Source organism: Dama dama, chromosome 6 (genome assembly GCF_033118175.1).
Source record: "Dama dama isolate Ldn47 chromosome 6, ASM3311817v1, whole genome shotgun sequence".
Taxonomy (NCBI): Eukaryota; Metazoa; Chordata; class Mammalia; order Artiodactyla; family Cervidae; genus Dama; species Dama dama.
In genome coordinates this window covers 1,291,916-1,310,689 of record NC_083686.1, presented here as the reverse complement: position 1 = coordinate 1,310,689, position 18,774 = coordinate 1,291,916, and the positions used below count along the sequence as shown (strand labels likewise).

The 18,774-nt window shown below is 46.6% G+C and overlaps 1 protein-coding gene across 1 annotated transcript in view; it reads left to right on the top strand.

The window, feature by feature from the left end:
• The window catches only part of HAUS3 (HAUS augmin like complex subunit 3), a 159,122-nt gene that overhangs the window by 81,862 nt on the left and 58,486 nt on the right, over nucleotides 1-18,774 (top strand). The window contains exons 14-19 of the mRNA XM_061145370.1: nucleotides 1,363-1,419; nucleotides 2,189-2,242; nucleotides 2,870-2,935; nucleotides 11,793-11,850; nucleotides 12,761-12,835; nucleotides 13,691-13,805. Of these exons, the coding sequence (XP_061001353.1) occupies nucleotides 1,363-1,419; nucleotides 2,189-2,242; nucleotides 2,870-2,935; nucleotides 11,793-11,850; nucleotides 12,761-12,835; nucleotides 13,691-13,805 (425 nt within the window). The remainder of the gene's footprint in view (nucleotides 1-1,362; nucleotides 1,420-2,188; nucleotides 2,243-2,869; nucleotides 2,936-11,792; nucleotides 11,851-12,760; nucleotides 12,836-13,690; nucleotides 13,806-18,774) is intronic.

The following is an 18,774-nucleotide window of genomic DNA, read 5'->3' as shown; positions in this document are numbered from 1 at the left end:
ATATACAGTCAATGAATATTTGAAGAATGACTTTATTAGTCAGGGAAATACACACTAAAACTACGAAACATCACATTTACCAGAAGGGTTAAGATTTAAGACCTAGGAGAACGTGTGTTGGCAAAAACGTAGAGAATGAGGACTTTTATGTGCTGCGGATGGGGACACGCCGTGCGCTCACCTTGGGGGCAGCTGGCGTCGTCTCTGCTGCGTGTGACCTTGGGGGAGCGGCTGGTGTCATCCCTGCTGCGTGTGACTGGCAGGCTCACCCCGCCCTGCGCACATGTCCAACAGAACTGTGGACGTGTGTGAACGCAAATCTGTGTACCAGAAGGTTCACAGCAGCACTCCTCGTCATAGCCCTGAAGTGGACACAAACCCTGTATCCATTCGGGGTGGAATGGATAAAATAATTGCCCTGCATTCAGCTAACCCCACTCAGCTCTGGGAGTAAACGAAATAGCGCTTCATTCAACAGCTGCTGCTGCTGCTGCTTACTCCCTTCAGTTGTGTCTGACCCTCCGTCCATGGGGTTCTCCAGGCCAGAATGCTGGAGTGGGTTGCCATGCCCTCCTCCAGGGGATCTTCCTGACCCAGGGATCAAACCCAGGTCTCCTGCATTGCGGGCAGATTCTTTACCACTGAGCCACCAGGGAAGCCCCTCGTACAAGGACCAACCTTAACACCGGAATATTGAACAAAAGGAGCCACCCACAAAGAACACTTACCCTGTTCCATTGATATGAAGTTCAATAAGTGGGACACAGTGGTCTTGCTGGAGGAGGCCAGGGTGGTGGTTTGCCTCTGGGGGAGGGACAGAGACCTGTGTGGGAACCCGGAATGTTCCCTCTGGCAGTACCCAGGTATGTTCACTTTGTGATAATTCGACAAACCTTGTTCATGGGATCTTGTACTTTCCTTTGTGGATGTTGTACTTCGACTTTTTAAAGTTAAACTGAAAATGCATAGTCACATCCCAGTGTTGCCTCCCCAGCTTGGGGCCCAGGTAGCTGTGACTCAGGTGTTGGATGTTCCGAAACTATGGAGTCACACAACTGTAGGCATTTTCCTCATTAACTCCTCTGCATGGTATTTACGTGCCCTGGGTTTAGATTTCAGGGATTCAGATCTCAAGAGGAATCTTCTCTCCAAGCTTCTCTCTTTCGCTCCCATGTGTAATGCCTCTGATAAGGGATTAAGAGTATGACGCTTGATCAGCTGGCTTTATCACGAGTCTTCATTTTGGAAAGGGTGCTCAAGATAGACCCTGTATTATCAGGACTTTCTCCATCTGAAAATGAGTGTTTACACTGTTAAAATTAAGTGAAGGAATTGTTGGTGATATTTAATCTTATTTTTTAGTTAAACGCTCTGCAAGACCTTCATCCATTACCCAAAATAATTTTGGAATACAGGCAGGTAAGTTGCTTTTTTTCTGTAAGTATGTTAGTAACCATGGGGGCCCACATGACACCCAAAAGCATCCCTGAGATAGCCCTGACCGCATCCTGAAGGGACAGTTCGTTCAGGCTGACCTCCTGTGAGCCCAGCTTCCTCTGCACGGAGGTGACGTTGCTCATGTCTGCACACGCCCTGCGTGGAGCCGGGGAGCCCCGGGTGTGGTTGCGTTCCCTGGCGTGGCGCCGTGTGAGTTAGAGGCCTCCCACGGGAGCCGCCCCTCTCCCCGGGCTCGCTGTGTTCTGTCATCTCCCAGCCAGGCTCGCTGGCTGCTGAGCATGCCCCCGTTTCTCGCCACCCTCCCAGCCCCTTCTGATTTCTCAGTCACACACCGGGTGTCTGTGCACACGCATGACGGTTGCTGTCACTCACAGCGTGGCTCTTCGCTGCTGTCCTTGTGAGGGCCGGGCAGCTGGAGGGGTGGGTGACGGTCGCCCCTGAACTAAAAGAGGCACCACGGCGACCCTGGGTGACGGTCCTCGGTCGCTCTCCCGTTCTCTTTGCAGCTTTCCTGTGAAAAGCATCATTAGAAGGAGCAGGGTGACATTTTTCTGTGTTGGCCGTTGTTTAATCCTGGGCACCACACAAGGCCATTTCAGGGCCTCCTGGGGTCACCTGAGGGGACAGGCAATGACCCCCACCCAGCACGCTGAGAAACACAGGTTTTGATGCTTGTTCCTCATTTAAACACTTAAACAGAGAAAGTGACTATTTTTGTTTCACAATCTAGGTTCACAAGATCAAGTCAACCTTTGTAGATGGATTATTAGCTTGCATGAAAAAGGTAACTAAAGCTTAAAAATATCGTGATTGGGAATATGAGTTACTTAGACATGAGTTCAGATACAAGTAGAATTTCTTTAAATAGTCTAATAGTCTTGAAACTATGAGCCACAATTTTGTTATTTCAGTCTACAGTGTAAGCTGACATTTCACCTTAAAATCTCGTATTTATGTGGAAGCTCTGCTGCCGACCACATGCTTTTGCAACTGTTGCCGCATGTCCTTTCCACAGTCCTGGAGGGGGATGTTGTTTCAGTTCATGCATGAGAAGTCTGCGGTCAGAGGTGCTGCGGCTTGCGCGAGGCCACACGGCAAGGGACAGCCACCGCCTGTCAGGGGAGGGCGGCCCCTCTTCGGGTCCACGCTGAGCCCTGCCACAGCATGTCAGCCCACATGCAGCCTCTTGCAGCCTCTGCACCAGTTGGGGAGAATCTCAGTCACCCTGACCACGTGTGGGAGTCCTGTAACCCCAAGAACACTCGAGTTGGGAGTTCAGGACCGGTGGCCCCCGTCTCTCCCGGGCAGCGCTCTGCGAGCTGTGTGCTGTAGCAGAGACTGGGGGGCCAGCATGTGGGAGCCTCTGCACGGCATCATCAGAGCCTAAACTGATTCTTTCCAACTGATCAAGGGCTCCGTATCCTCCACGTGGAACCAGACGGGCACCGTGAGCGGAAGGCTGTCAGCGAAGCACCCCGTGAGTTAGCGCTGGTGAAGCGCCCGTCTCTGTGTGAGGGTGAAGTTTCACCTGGATGCGTGGCTGCCTGTGCACTTTTTGTTTCTGAAAGGAGATCTCATCCCTGTAGACCATGGGGTTTTCTGCGTGTTAATCCAGCTGTCTCTTATTTAGCACGTGCTCAGTTTGGGGGGACTCGGTGGGGGATCGGACTAATAACCCTTGCCCCTGTGGTCCCAAGCCAGTCTGCCTCATTCTGTCCCCCTGCTCGCCCGCCTTGGTTCATCCGGGCCTCCGGGTGTACCAGTGGGGGGGTGGGAGAGCACCCTCACACCTTCCCGGAAGTGTAGTCTCCTAATTGGCAGCTTTAAATGAACAAAAGCCTTGCTTACACAAGGAAGCTTTCAAAACACTGTCTTCTGTGGATTTCATTCCCAGCACCTCTTGGGGCCGAGGCCTCTGTTTCTTCAGAGGGAGAGGGGGATACAGCTGAGAATAAAGAAGTCTGTGTTTGGCTCTGGCTTTCAACATGGAACTTGTGAAAGTGTTCAGCGGAAACAAAGTGTCAGGAAGACTGTCAGAAAGTGGGTTTTTTTTTTTTTTCCCCCTTTCAGAAGCTCCCCTTTAAATATCAAGACTATCTTTCAGAGTTTATAATGTAAGGTATGCAAGTATGCTATACGGGCAGGTCCATTTCACAGGGAACTCCTCCTGGTCTTGGAGGAAGTGCTGAGAGGGAGGCAAGCACCTGTGAACGCCTCTGAAAAGGGCCTCGCCAGGCCCTCTGGGGGAGAAACCCAGAGTAGGGTAGGCTGACACAAGCTGCAAGCCACAGGGCTGAGGCTTGCTTCCAGCCCAGAAGCCTGGGAGAAGGAAGTGTTTCCAGGAGCTCCAGGCCAAGATGGGGCATGAGCCTTGGGCAAGAACCAGAAGTGGCTCTCCTACCAAGACTCCGCAGGGCCTGAGTGAGGGCTGGGAAGTCCCTGGGTCCTGGGTCCCCTAGTGTGGAAATGCAGGGCTACCACATTTGTCTGGTCTGAACAGGTCACGGCGGGGGCTATGGACAGTCCAAGCCCAAGTCCAGGACCTGAGTTTCAGCAGATCAGCAGTATCTGGCAGAGCCAAGGCCGGAACCAGGTCGGCAGAGGAGGGGCCATTAGATGTTGGCCGTGGTGTGATAACTGGCTTCATCAGCCAAAGCAGTGAGGGCAGGTAGCCCCAGGCTACTGACATAGGTCCCACCCCTTCCTGATACTGTGGGTTTGTAGGCTCCTCCCCACAGATGCCACCCGGAGTGGGAGGGGCATGACTGAGACAAGTCAGGGAGAAAGGCTGGGCTTGGAGGACCGTTCATCCTTTGCTGAGTGGGTGCCTCTCCCCACGTCTAAACTGGTGATGAAAACACCGCTAGTCCACATATTCATTCAAATACCTTCAGCTCCAAGTGGCAGCAAATCAGACTAAATTGACCTCAACAATCTCAGCATACTTGACTTAAGAAGGTCAAGGAAGGGCTGGCTTCAGGCAAGGTTTGATCTAGCAGCCAAAGTCATATGGGCAGGTCCAGCTTCTGTCCCCTATCTCCCAGCTTCTCTTTCTCAGCATCTAAGCAGGTCTTGGGGATACCAGCTTAGTTTCTCTCCAGTGGAAATGAGCAGTGTCTCTCCATGCCCCTTCCATGAAAGGAGGAGGAAACACCTTTTGCAGACACTCTCAGCAAGCATGTCTTTGCATCTCTGTCTGGAATAGCCACTGGTCATCCTTGAGCTAGTCACCGTGGCCAGAGGACAGGCTCTGCTGGCTGATGGAAAGTGGGGAGGGGGACCCTCGTGAAAATTGGAGTGCTGTTTTCTAAGGAAAAGGAAAAAGAGCTGCAAGGCCCAAACCAAGTGGCAAGATCGTGGTATTTTTCACGTTCTTAGCAGAAATAAGGGTCACAAATTTTAAACCTACTACATAAGTTTAATTTAACCAATGTCTCTTTGAATGCACTAAAAGGGGTACTTATTCCTCATCTTTTTGCTCCTAGTAGCAGATGTTCTAGTCTGCCTTCCAGTGGGCCAGTTGTTCTTACTTTGTCATTTGGTGAGGAGTCTCAGAAACCTGCCTTCAGGCTCAGACTGTGCCCCAAACAAAGAGTCCTGCTCTCCCTGTTCTGTGTTTGAGCCCAGTGCTCATCTGTACTACCAGATGTTACGGTGGCTCGTTTGGAATAATCTAGTCTTGCTCTTTCCATTGTTCGTGTGTGAATTTTTCAGCTTTGCTTATTAATATCCCTCCCACGTGATATCATTTAAGTGAAAGTTCCTCAGCCGTGTCTGACTTTTTGCGACCCCATGTACTATTATACAGTCCATGGAATTCTCCAGGCCAGAATACTGGAGTGGGTAGCCTTTTCCTTCTCCAGGGGATCTTCCCAACCCTGGGACTGAACCCAGGTCTCCCACATTGCAGGCAGATTCTTTACCAGCTGAGCCGCCAGGGAAGCCCAAGATTACTGGAGTGGGTAGCCTATCCCTTCTCCAGCAGATCTTCCCGACCCAGGAATCAAACAGGGGTCTCCTACACTGCAGGCGGATTCTTCACCAAACTGAGCTATCAGGGAAGCCCTGATATCATTTAAATATCTATCAAAATATTTATTAGCAAGATTTTCATAAATTAGATAGTTATGGCCAAAACTGCACCACTATTTGAACCCAAGTGAGATTTTTAAGCCTCTGTGTTTTGTTATTTTGGTGACTTACTACTTTCCTGCTCTCATTGGGGTAACATGGTCCGTCGCCTCATGGTCCTTGGCGGAGTCACAGCCCCTTCCACGCGCCCGCCTTCACGGAGCCCTGGTGGGTGGAGGTGATTAGGGGCAGGTACCACCTAGCCGCGCACACTGCTGCTTTTTGTTCTATCCAAGCTCATCTTTGAAAGCACTGGTTGTGACCTGCAGCTGAACAGACCTTCAGAGTCAAAGAGCCGCCGGGAGAGGAGCCTGTTCTTGGAGTCACGCTGCCCGACGCCCTGTGGCCCCACGGGGCCCAGCCTCCCTCCTCCTCTGCTTGGCAGAGGCTCAGACTCTCCCTGGTGGCCGAGCGCTTGGCTCCGCTCCAGGCTGCCCACACTGTCCCCCTGCTGGTGGGCTGGTTCTCCTTCCTCCCAGGGATGGTCCCTCTCCTGTTCCCCTGGGGGTGGGGGTGGGGGGGGGGAGTGCAGGGGGAGGCTAGTTCCTTCCCCAGCCCCCTCCTCCTTGCTGCTCTCACCAGCCCCATGCCCCTCCCTCCTCTGGGCCCCCTGCACACACCCCTTCCCCACCAGTAGCTGCCCACTCACATCTCTCTTTACTTAGCTCTCCTTCAGATCTCTCAAAAAACCCCACGGAGTCACAGTCCCTGTCTCAGCCCCCTGGTGCCTCAGGCAGGACCAGCTCCTGTGGGGCCTGCCTCCTGGTCTCTCCTCTCCCCCCTTCTCACCCTCCTCCATCCACCAGCCTCCTGGGCCGCAGCCAGGAAGCCTCTCAGGTGCCAGCCCGGTGCTCTTCAGGCCCACCTGCGGCCCAGGCTCTCAGGCTGAAGTCTGGACCCCCGCTCCTCTGCCCGCCTCCCTTCCTGCCTCTCCTCACTCATTCATTTCACAGAAGCGCTGGGCACCAAAACCTCTGCCCTCGTGGAGCCTGGGGGTGGAGGGCCCGAGACCGACAGCAAACACGCTCAGCTGGCCGTGGTGTGGGTGACGATGAACGCTGGAAAACGCAGAGCAGGGGAGGGGAGGGCCGGAAGAGCGGGGAAAGGCCGCGTTCCGGAGAGGAGTCGGAGCGGGCTGATGGGGGAGGCGACGGCCAAAGGAGGCCCGCCCTCGGGGGTGCGTCCTGGGGAGCCCGGCTCTTCATTTACCCCAATAGCCCCTGGCGGGCGTCCCACACAGCGCTCAGAAGACGGGGAGCCGCTCCACTGGAGAGCAGGGCAGAGGAAGCCGCGGCCCGCCCTGGGTTATCCGAGGACGCCGCGGTCCCCGCGCCTGGGCTCCCATCGCCTCCCCGGCTGCCTGGAGTGTGGAACCGGCGCGCCTGAGCAGCGAGGCTGCGGGAGAGGCCCGCGGGCGCGGCTGCCTTCTCCACAGGTCAAATTGTTCCCTGTTTTTGCTAAAACAACTGCTGACATTCCGACAGACGCCAAAGGAGAGACTTCAGATGACACCTCTGCACCTCGCCTGTCGCTGAATGTGGACTGAGGGTTGTTAGCATTGAGTTTTTTCCAGATCAGTTCTCTTATTTTTCTTACACGTGCCAGAGTCCACCATGAAGACAAATGCGCCCCGAGTGCCCAGCCGTCACCCCTCCAGAGCAGCAGGCGGAGGCTGAGGAAGGGACTCAGTGCGGAGCCCCGGCACTTCCCGCAGGGCGTCTCAGGGACCTGGGGACTCTGGCAGGGTTTCCACACAAAGGACTGGGAGGTGGTTTTCATTCATTTCGATGTCCACCTCATCAGCAGAAAATTTTATGCCCTATAGGAGAATGAAGTCCCACTTGCTTTCAGTATCCATAGTTTGGGTGCCTTTCCACACAGTCCTCCTGACGTGTGGTCGCGTCTGTGTGCCCATGCTGCAGCCACTCTGGAGTGTCCCCGAGGCTCGTGGACCTGGTCCTGCCCACGGCCCGGTGGACCCGGGAGAGTGACGTCGTCACCGATGGCAGAAGCCAGGTTTCTCCTGTTAGACTAGGGAGGAGGCTGGAGTGATCCATGTGGTGGTGGACCAGAGTTGGAGACAGCAGGGTGGACTCCCCTTTAACTCCATACAGACACAGTTTAAACACACACCTATCTCCTTCTTTGTCAGCCTAGAGGGCCTAGAAGCAGTGACACCCCTGGCAGAGAGCACACCCAGCACCCAGATCTCACACCTGTTGGATCATAGAAAAAGCAAGGGAGTTCCAGAAAAACATCTGCTTCTGCTTCATTGACTACACTAAAGCCTTTGACTGTGTGGATCAAAACATACTGGAAAATTCTTCAAGAGATGGGAATATCAGACCACCTTACCTGTCTCCTGCAAAACCTATATGCAGCTCAAGAAGCAACAGTTAGAACCAGACATGGAACAGCGGACTGTTTCAAAATTGGGAAAGGAGTGCTCCAAGGCTGTATACTGTCACTGCTGCTTATTTAAATTTTCTGGAGAGTACATCATGTGAAATGCCGGGCTGGATGAAGCACAAGCTGGAATCAAGATTGTGGGGAGAAATATCAATAACCACAGATATGCAGATGATACCACCCTAATGACAAAAAGTGAAGAGGAACTAAAGAGCCTCTTGATGAAAGTGAAAAAGCTGGCTTAAAACTCAACATTCAAAAAACTAAGATTATGGCATCCAGTCCCATAATTTCATGGCCAATAGATGGGGAAACAGTGGAAACAGTGACAGACTTTATTTTCTTGGGCTCCAGAATCACTGTGGACAGTGACTGCAGCCATGAAATTAAAAGATGCTTGCTCTTTGGAAGAAAAGCTATGACAAACCTAGACAGCATATTAAAAAAGCAGAGATATTAATTTGCCGACAAAGGTCCATCTAGTCAAAGTTATGGTTTTTCCAGTAGTCATGTACGGATGTGAGAGTTGGACCATTAAAGAAGGCTGAGTGCCAAAGAATTGGTGCTTTCGAACTGTGGTGCTGAGAAGACTCTTCAGAGTTTCTTTGGACTGCAAGGAGATCCAACCAGTTAATCCTAAAGGAAATCAACCCTTAATATTCATTGAAAGGACTGATACTGAAGCTGAAACTCTAATACTTTGGCCACCTGATGCGAAGAGCTGACTCATTTGAAAAGACCCTGATGCTGGGAAAGATTGAAGGTGGGAGGAGAAGGGGACAACAGAGGATGAGATGGTTGGATGGCATCACTGACTCAATGGACATGAGTTTGGGTAAACTCCAGGAGTTGGTGATGGACAGGGAGGCCTGGTGTGCTGCAGTCCATGGGGTCACAAAGTGTTGGACACGACTGAGCAACTGAACTGAACTTTTCTGTAAGATTGTTCTAAAATAAAACGGTTACTTTTATTAAAAAAAAAAACAAAAACCATTTACCATGATAGAAGATTTTATAGATTTTTTTTTTGTGTTCTCCATCAAAATATTGTGGTTCTATCTTTAACAATTGATTTAATAACTTACCTCTAGACATATTTGGGACACTTCATAAAAGCAATTCTGATTGAAAGTAACTTATTTTTTCTTATTTGGTGATTGTACATTCCTCTAGTCTCCAGTCAGCGTGAGCAACCTTTTTATCTGGCTTGTTTTAAGATTAACTTAAGGGAACTCAGCCTTAAACTCTTGTTTCCCTGCAACTTGACAGTGACAGACGGTGTTCAAGGTTGAGGTTCTCTGCCACAGTCAGATGCCAGAGCCTTCCTTCTGCTCACCGTGGGCAGAGCGGCTTCCATGTAATAACAGAAAAGAAGAGAGGCTTGAGATGAGTGAGGGTGCCTGGGAATTGAGCTCATGTCTGTCAGCCGTGGTGGGGGAAAAAAAAGCTATACCCTTCAAGCCCCTTCTCACCATGCATTCTGTCATATGATCAAAGGACAAAATACACATTTTAACTCTCCTTAAAATGTGCAAACTATAGAGCGTTATGTAGTGTGCAAAGTGTGCTACACAGTTAGATATTTAGTGAAGTTTCTGTTGTTTTTATGGGGCTTCCAAAGTGGTGCGGTGCTACAGCATCCGCCTGCCAATGCAGGAGATGAAAGAGACCCAGATTCAATCCCTGGGTTGGGAAGATCCCCTGGAGTAGGAAACGGCAACCCGCTCCAGTATTCTTGCCTGGAAAATTCTACGGACAGAGGAACCTAGCGTGCTGCAGTCCATGGAGTCACAAAGAGTCGGGACACGACCGTGAGCACTCACTGTTATTTGATTATTTGTTATATTGTAAAACATAAAAAGTAGCGTTTAATTATAAAAAGTTTCCTTTAGCAAAAGGTAATCACATTTCTGCTTTCTCAGGACAAATAAGTTTCTTTATCCCTCTTTCCATTGGTAAAGCAACTTTCATTAAGCAGACATTTTATGGGCTGTGGAAGGGAAATGATTTTAGGAGCCGAGTCCTTGCTTGCCAGGTGAGCTGACACCAAGCTGTGATCACCAAGAGCTTTTAGCCGAGCACGTTAGTTACAGTCTGGTCTGATCCTAGTTTGACATGCTATTAGCTAGAGAACATATTCTGTTTTATACAGCTATAGACCCTGACATTACTCAGAGTGAGTTAATTTTGTAGGTGTTCTTCTATTAACTTGAGAAAAGTTCTCTTCCTAGAAAATGAAATATTTTAATATGAAAGAGTGTTGGATTTTTGTTGAAGGCTTATGTTCTGTTGTGGTGATGATGTGTTTTTGTCCTTTATTCTACTAATCTGGTGTATTATATTAATTTTTTTTGGATTTGAACCCACGCTTGCACTTCTGAGATAAATCCCGGTCGGCTGTGTACAAACCCCTTTTTGTATGTTACTAGTTTCAGTGTGCTAATATTGATTGAGGATCCTTGTGCCTGTTTATGGAGGATGTTGTATTTGGTATCTGGTCTTTGCATCAGGGTAGCACTTCATAGAATGAGTTGGCAAGCTCCTCACTCTACCATTCTGGAAGTACCTTTCATTGCTGACTTTTTTTGAGAGTTCCTTTTTCTTGGCCATACTGTGGGGCATGTGGAATCTAGTTCCCTCAACAGGGATTGAACCTATGACCCCTGCGTGGAAGGGCAGAGTCTTAGCCACTGAACCACCAGGGAAGTCTGAGAGTTCTTTATATGTTTTGAATCCAACGTAATTTGCAAAAAACAAAAGTAAGTTTGATAGAGTCCAGTTTTTCATTGTTTTGTTTTATGGACCATGCTGAAGGGATATATCTAAAAATTCTTTGTCTAATGCAAGATTACAAAGATTTTCTCTTAAATTTTCTTCTAAAAGTTTTAGAGTTTTGCATTTTACATTTATATTTATGATCCATAATTTATAGAATCAGCTTGTTGATAGCTAAGAAAAATACTGCTACTATTTTAATTAGGATTGTATTGAATTTACAGATCAATTTGGGAGTCATTGGCATATTAATGTTGAATGTTCTAATCCATGAACATGGTATATCTTTCCATTTATTTGGGCTATTTATTTTCTTTCATCAGGGTTCTGTAGTTTTCAACATACAAGTTTATACCTAAATGTTTTGGGAGTGCTGTTATTAATATAAATGGCATTGTTTATTTAATTTCAGTGTCCAATTATTCATTGGCACTATGTAAACATAGAATTGATTTTTGTATATTGACTTTACATTGATACTTTGGTCTCCCCACCAAAATTATGTTTCAGTATTAGTTGTATTAAGTATTGATACACATATGCATAATACATTGGCGTTAGTTATTTTGTTAGTGTTTAATAAAATGTGACACATTTTAGGGGCTTCCCTCGTGGTCCAATGACAAAGACTCTGAGCTCCCAATGCAGGGAGCCCAGGTTTGATCCCTGATCAGGGAACTAGATCCCAGATGCCATCCCTGAGACTTCAAATGCTGCAACTAAGACCTGGGGCAGCCAAATACATAAATATAATCTCAGTTCTTCCAGTTTATTGCCACCAACCCATCTCCCTCCACTCTCCACATGTGTTCAGTCTGTAACCCCATGGACTGCAGCCCACCGGGCTTCTCTGTCCATGGACTTTTCCAGGCAAGAATACTGGAGTGGGTTGCCATTTCCTTCTCCAATAAAAATATATATATATATTTTTAAACTGTAACACATTTTAAATGCCATTAAATGGTTCAGATTAAGAGAAGATATTTCAACTAAAGCAGTTTCCCCTTTATTATTCGCAGAATATCCAAGGTATCTCCAAGCACCCAATTCAGATAACTAAACCTCAAAGTTTTAAAGGTAACACATTTCTTTTTACTTCACAAAAATCTTGAGTAACATTTTTTTAAGAGCCTAGAAATGTTTGTAATTGTTTTTCTGTTAAAGTAACTGCTTTTTTTTCCTGAAGTTCTCTGTATTTGCATGACCAGGATTTAAATATACGTTGAAAAATAAAACTCAGCTAAAGTGGTATGGCCCCTCCCCTCTAGCGGTTTATAAGTGAAAATAGATGATAATTACAACAGGGAAGCGGCTCCCCTCCCACCACCTCTTCCCTGCCAGCTTCCCAACAGAGAAGAAACAGATGATGGAGCCGGCTTTTATTAAGGTCTGAAAATTACTGGAAATGTTTGTAAAAGCGTAGCAACACTCTTCTTTCTCTCGACCCACCCCACTGCCACGCGGGTGATGACATTTCTAAAAAAGAAAAGGTCAAGCCTGAGCAAAGTTGGGTTCTGTGGCCCGTTCCCAGTAAGCTCCTGCCCCCTTGGCTTCGGGAACTGCTGCTTCCAGAAGGTCGAAGCCAGACAGTGAAGCGCCATGAGCAGTCCTTCTAACGGGCACATCATTGTACGTGAGCAGAACTCCTGGAGGTGGGCAGCAGCTTGGCCTCCGCCAGCCCTTCACCGTACGCTCCATGGGGAGACCTTCCCTGAAGGAGGCCTCCTATTGGCGAGGCACAGAGGGCACAGAGGGTCAGTGTTTGACCTTTCCCTCACTAAGAATTCTGCACAGAATAGGAAATTTTAACAGCAGAAAATCTAGTTTCCTTTCAACAGTCTTAAGGATGTTTTAAAATTGCATTAAGAAAAATTAGAAAAATACTCTTGTGACTTCCGAGTGATGTTAAAATAACTTTGTGTGCGGAATAGCTATGAATCAGCTCACGATCAGTTCACCAAGTGCTCTTGAACTCATAATGATTCAGGTGAAGAGGACGAACTCACCATCTCCCCAAGGACGGCGTTTGTTTCATCCGAAGGCCACACCTTCCTGGCAGCAGGTAGGCGCAGGCCACAGTAGGCACGCCATGTCACTGGAGCCCACGTTGTGATTCACATGTTCAAATATTTAGAAACTGAATAATCCAAAGGCCCTTACAGAACTCATTCTTTAAGGTAAATCCCGAGGCAGATATTTATATGAAGCAGAGGTTTCTTATGCACAGTAGACGAGAACAGCTCTGCCTCCTGGGCTTCTTCACGTGACTGCATCTAGAGCCCAGGTTCCCTGCGAGGCCCCCCAAGTCCACCCCCGCCCCGCTTCTGCCCCGTCACCCTGGCGCCCCTTCCCGCTCGCTGCAGCCCTCTGCCCTCTGCCCGCAGCCCCACCTCCAGCCCCGCGTGGAGCCTTCTGCCCAGCATGGTCCTGCTCCCTCCTCCACCTCCTTGCCCCTGCTGCCTCCCTACCCACACTCACTCTGGAACCTCCTTCCCTCGATCTGTCTTTCCTGTTTCATTGCTCACCTTCTCACACACCGAATCATTCACCCAAACCGTCTCCCTCTCCTCGAGTAGCAGCTCTGCACAGGAAGGGGCCGTCATCTGTCTTGTTCACTAGCGCACCCCAGGCACACAGCCTGGCACAGAGAGCCCTTTCTGAACCTCTGATGTTCTGATGAATCAGTCAATGAGTGCGGCCCCCTGGAGGCCTTGCCAGCCTGATGGAAGAGGTCACAGGGACTCTTAGCCCCAGGGATGGCCAAGAGCCCGGACGCCCAGGGGCCCGGCAGGTGGGAGGTGGGCGTGCCGACCTTGATTCCCCGTGGGGAGGGGAGATTGAGGTCACCTGGGGTGGGCGGCAACAATGAGGTGTGTTGTGGATAGGTTCTGAATTAACGCAGAGCTCTATCTGACAGACTTCTCGCAGATCGAATTGCGCATTCTTGCACACTTATCTGGGGACCCAGAACTTTTGAAGTTGTTCCAGGAATCTGAGAGAGAGGATGTATTTTCCACCCTGACTTCACAGTGGTAAGATATACGTGCTCATAACAGTATCAGATCCACAGGAATGCAGGCATGATTTTAAAAACCTGAAGTTGGTCCAAACCTATTTTCAATAAGAAATTATGTTTTTCTCTAGTGGTTAATCTTTTTGAAAAGAGTAGATAGCTACGATGCCAAGCATCTCCTAAGTATGAAAGAGGTGGTTGTTCTTCAGCTCCAGAAGGGACGTCAATTACTAAAAAATGTACAGAAATATCAAAAAATCAGAAGTGAAAGTCACATATGCCTTCCAGATGAGTGTCAGTCGGGGAAGACAGAACCCGCTGCCTGCAGGCAGCCTGGTGGAGACCCTGGCGTCAGCCCCCCGCACCCTTAGCTGCTGTCTGGGGGCAACACAAGCCTGCACTTAACCCCTCTTCCTTCTCACTGCCGGCTCCTTCTTGCTTTTTCGTTTTGCCTACTTAGGCTTTTTTTCTGTCAGTCTGAAGCCTAGAACTCCTCCCATCTAAGGCGATGATCACATTTCTTGAGGATGCAATTGTCCTGAGGTCCAAAGTCAGCAAGAGCAGGCTCAGACCCTGCCCGCCCCTCCTTGCCCGCCCCCAGCTCAGCGGCTCTGAGAGGCTGGGTTGACCCGGCGCTGCCAAGTCCCGGAGCTGGCTCCCCTCCCGGGCTCCCAGGAAAGGCCCTTCTCCTTAGTGTGTCCTGTGTACTCTTTTAAAAATTGTGATTTTATTCACATAAAACTCACCCGTTTAAAGTATACAATTGAGTGGGTTTTAGCACATTCACAAGGGTTGGCAACCATCACCACTGTCTAATTCCAGAGCATCTCCTCTCCTTAAAGAGAAACCGCCCCCCCCCCCCAGGAGCAGTCAGTCCTCACCCTTCCTGCCCCACGGAAAGCATTCATCTTCTTTCTGTCTCCACACTTTCCTCTGTTCTGGACATTTCACATTAACGGAATCATACAGAGTGTGGCCTTTTGTAACTATCTTCTTTCACTGAACATAATGTTTTCAAGGTTCATCCATGGTGAAGCATGTATCAATACTGCATTCTTTTTTGTGGCTGAATAATATTCCTTTCTATGGAATAATGTATTTTATATATATATATATATATTAGTATAAACAAGCAAATAATATTCCATATTCCATTTGTTTACCTCTTTATCAGCTGATGTGTATTTGGGTTATTTCCATCTTTTGACTATTATGAATAATACTGCTGTGAACATTCATGCACAAAACTTTATATGGAAATATGTTTTCATTTCTCTTGGATAGATACCTAGGAGTAGAACTTCTGAGTCATATGGTAATTCTATGTTTAACTTTTTAAAATTATGGTAAAATAACAAAATTTATCACCTCAACCATTTTTAAATGTGAAATTCATATCACAGCAGTAGCAACTATATTTAATTTTTTGAGGAATTATTGAACTAGTTTCCAAAAGAGCTGCAGCATTTTATACCCCACAAATAGTGCACAGGTCTCCAGTTTATCCACCTTCTTGCTAATACTGTTTATCTCTTTTTTATTCTAACCATCCCCGTGGGTATGAAGTGATATCTTTGCGGTTTGGTTTGCACGTCCTTGATGACTGCTGATGTTGAGCATCTTTTCTTAGAGAATCGCTGTCTCTTTCCCTCCCCTACACCTTTACACAAACGCACCTGCGTGTTTTGCTCACCCCAGCTTTCTCTGTGCTTCTTCCCAGAAGACGCACTTTCTTCCATTTCAGTTTCTCTCCAGTAAGGATATAAGACAGCATAGAATTTTCAAGGCATGGAATAGATTTAGTAGTACCCCTGCCCTCTCTCCAGAGGTGTGCAAAGTCTGAGAAGAGCATTTCTACCAAGGCAGGAAGAGTGTTTTGCTTGTTCAGTTCACGTTTGAGCTTCGTTGCCATCTGAGTGTGTTGGTGTAATGGTGCCCTGGAGTTCTCCTTGCAGTGTGTGAGAGAATCTGTCTGTGATTCAAGGTGAGTGCTTGTGCATAGATCACCAAGGGTGTTTTTTGTTCAGTGGGCCAAGAGCAACTCTGGCTGTTGCTGACGAAGTGTTACAGAAAAACATTCTTTTCAAAGTGTCAGGCGAAGGATGCCGCTAAAGCGGTCCCAAGCGGAAAGTGTGCCATACTGAACGCTACATCAGAAATGAGGAGAGACCTCAGATAAACAGTCTAAGCTTCCGTCTCAAGAAACCTGAAAAAGGTGAGTAAGAAGGAAGGAAATTGTAAAGATAAGGGCAGAAACCTACGAAAATGAAACATAGAAAACAACAGCAAAAATCAATGGAAAAAAGTTGATTCTTCAAAAAAAATAAAATTAACAAACTCTAGCAAGACTGACAAAAATAAAAATAGAGAAGACACAAATCATCAATATCAGGATGGAACAGAAGGTATTAGTACAGATTCTGCAGACATCGAAAAGACAGTGAGGAAATGCTATAAACAACTTTATGCTCAAAAATTCGGAAGAAATGGATGGATTTCTTGAAAACTACAAACTATCAAAACCCAACTCTGATGAAATAGATAACATGAATAGTCCTTGAACTTTTAATTTAAAATCTCCTGATAAGGAAATCTGCGGGGCCAGATGTCTTCCATGGAATATTTTACCAACTGTTGAAAGAATTAACACCAGTTGTATATGACCCCTTTCAGAAAGTAGAGGAGGAACACTTCCCAGTCATACTCGCAAAGCTAGTATTGTCCTGATACCAAAACCAGACGAAGAATAAAAAACAGAACAAAACCCCACACAGACCAATATCACTCCTGAATTTAGATGTAAAAACTCCTCAGCAAAATATTAGCAAACCAAACCCAACAACATAAAAAACTATATACTATGTCCAAGTGGGATTTATTCCAGATGGGCAAGGCTGGTTTAATAATATTAGAAAATCGATCGGTGTGGTCCAACATATGATCAAGCTAAAGAATAAAAATAGTATGACGATATCCATTGACCCAGACAAAGCATCTGACAAAATCCAACACCCATTCATGATAAAAATTCTTAGGAATTTAGAAATAAACAGGAGCAACCCCAACTTGATAAAGAACATCTATTAGAAGAAAAAAAAACTACAGCCAACAGTATGTTAAACGGTAAAAGGCTGAATGCTTTCCAGTCCAGGTTCGATACATGAGACAGGGTACTCAGGGCTGGTACACTGGGATGACCCTGAGGGATAGGACGGGGAGGGTGGTGGGAGAGGTGTTCAAGATGGAGAAACACATGTACACTCATGGCTGATTCATGTGAACGTATGGCAAAAACCACCACAATATTGTAAAGTAATTAGCCTCCAATTAAATAAATTTAAAAAAAAAGATCAGTAACAACTTGTTAGTACTGAATGTGGAAGTTCTGGCCACTAAATGAGTCAAGGAAAAGAAATAAATGGTATATAGATTGGAAAGGAAGCTATAAAGCTGTATTTGTAGGTGGTATGATTGTCTATATAGGAAGTCTTAGAGTATGTATAAGAAAACAATATTTTTCAACTTCTAGAACTAGTGAGTTTAGCAAGGCTGCAAGACACAATGCCAATATACAAAAGTCAATTGCATTTCTATAAACTGACAACAAACCCTGAAGAAATTGAAATTAAAAATGTAATACCATATACATTCACTCCAAAGATAATGAAATACTTACTTCAGTTGGCCTTCCCAGGTGATGCTAGAGGTAAAGAACCCGCCTGCCAATGCAGGAGACATTAAGAGATATGGGTTCAGTCCCTGGGTCAGGAAGATTCCCTGGAATAGGAAGTGGCAACCCACTCCAATGTTCTTGCCTGGAAAAGTCCATGGACAGCGGAGCCTGTTGGGCTATAGTCCATAGTGTCACAAAGAGTCAGACATGACTGAAGAGGCTTAGCATGCACGAATGCATGTATTCAGTTAACAAAATATGTATAGGGGGACTTCCCTGGTGGTTCAGTGGCTAAGACTCTGTGCTTCCAATGCAGGGGGCCCGGGTTCATACCCTGGTCAGGGAACAAGATCCCGTGTGCTGTAACTAAGACCTCATGCAGTCAAATAAATAAATAAATATATATATATTAAAAAAAATATGTATAGGATCTGTATGTCTAAAACTACAAAATGCTGATGAAGGAAATCAAAGATTTGATAAATGGAATGACATCCTGTGTTTGTAGAATGGAAGACACAACACAGTAAATATGTCAGTTCTCCCTAAAGTGATCCATAGGCTTAATTCAATCCCTATTAAAACCTAAGCAAGTTTTGTAGACATGAACAAGCTGACTCTAAAATTTAGATGAAGAGGCATGGCACTAGAATACCGAAAACAATGTTGACAAAGAAGAAAGTGGGAGGAATCACTGCCTGATATTAAGACTTAACACACAGTAATCAAGAGAGTGTGGTATTGGCAGAGGAACAGATACATAGACCAACAGAACAGAAAAGAGAACCAGAAATAGATCCACACAAACAGGCTCCACCGATTTCAGGGAAAGTATAAAGTCCCAGACAGAAAATAATTCTCTTCCGATTCATGCTAAGCTGATCACTCACAAAGCCAACTTGAGAAGTTCATTTCTATATTGGATGTTGTATATGTCTTTCCTGCATTTTTTTTTATCTTGTACTAGTTTTGGGGAGAACTTCAAAAATAAGAAGCTTTTAATATTTGCATGATGGTTGCTTCTAATTTCCTACTAGCAGCAGTAATCCAACACTTGTGACTTATACTATAATTAGTTGCTTTGGAAATGATTTTTGTGTTCCAAACAGAGGACTAGAATAGCACATGGTGAAACAGTCGCAGGATCAAACACGCTCTTAAAAATGTTTGTTTCATGTAAATGGCTTATTGTTTGAAACACAAAAAGCAAAAAAGATGTAATAACATTTTCAAAGAATAACAATTTTCTTGAAAAGCCTTTGAAAATATGTAGATTATATATAAAAATGGAGACTTGGGAGAAGCATTGGAGATC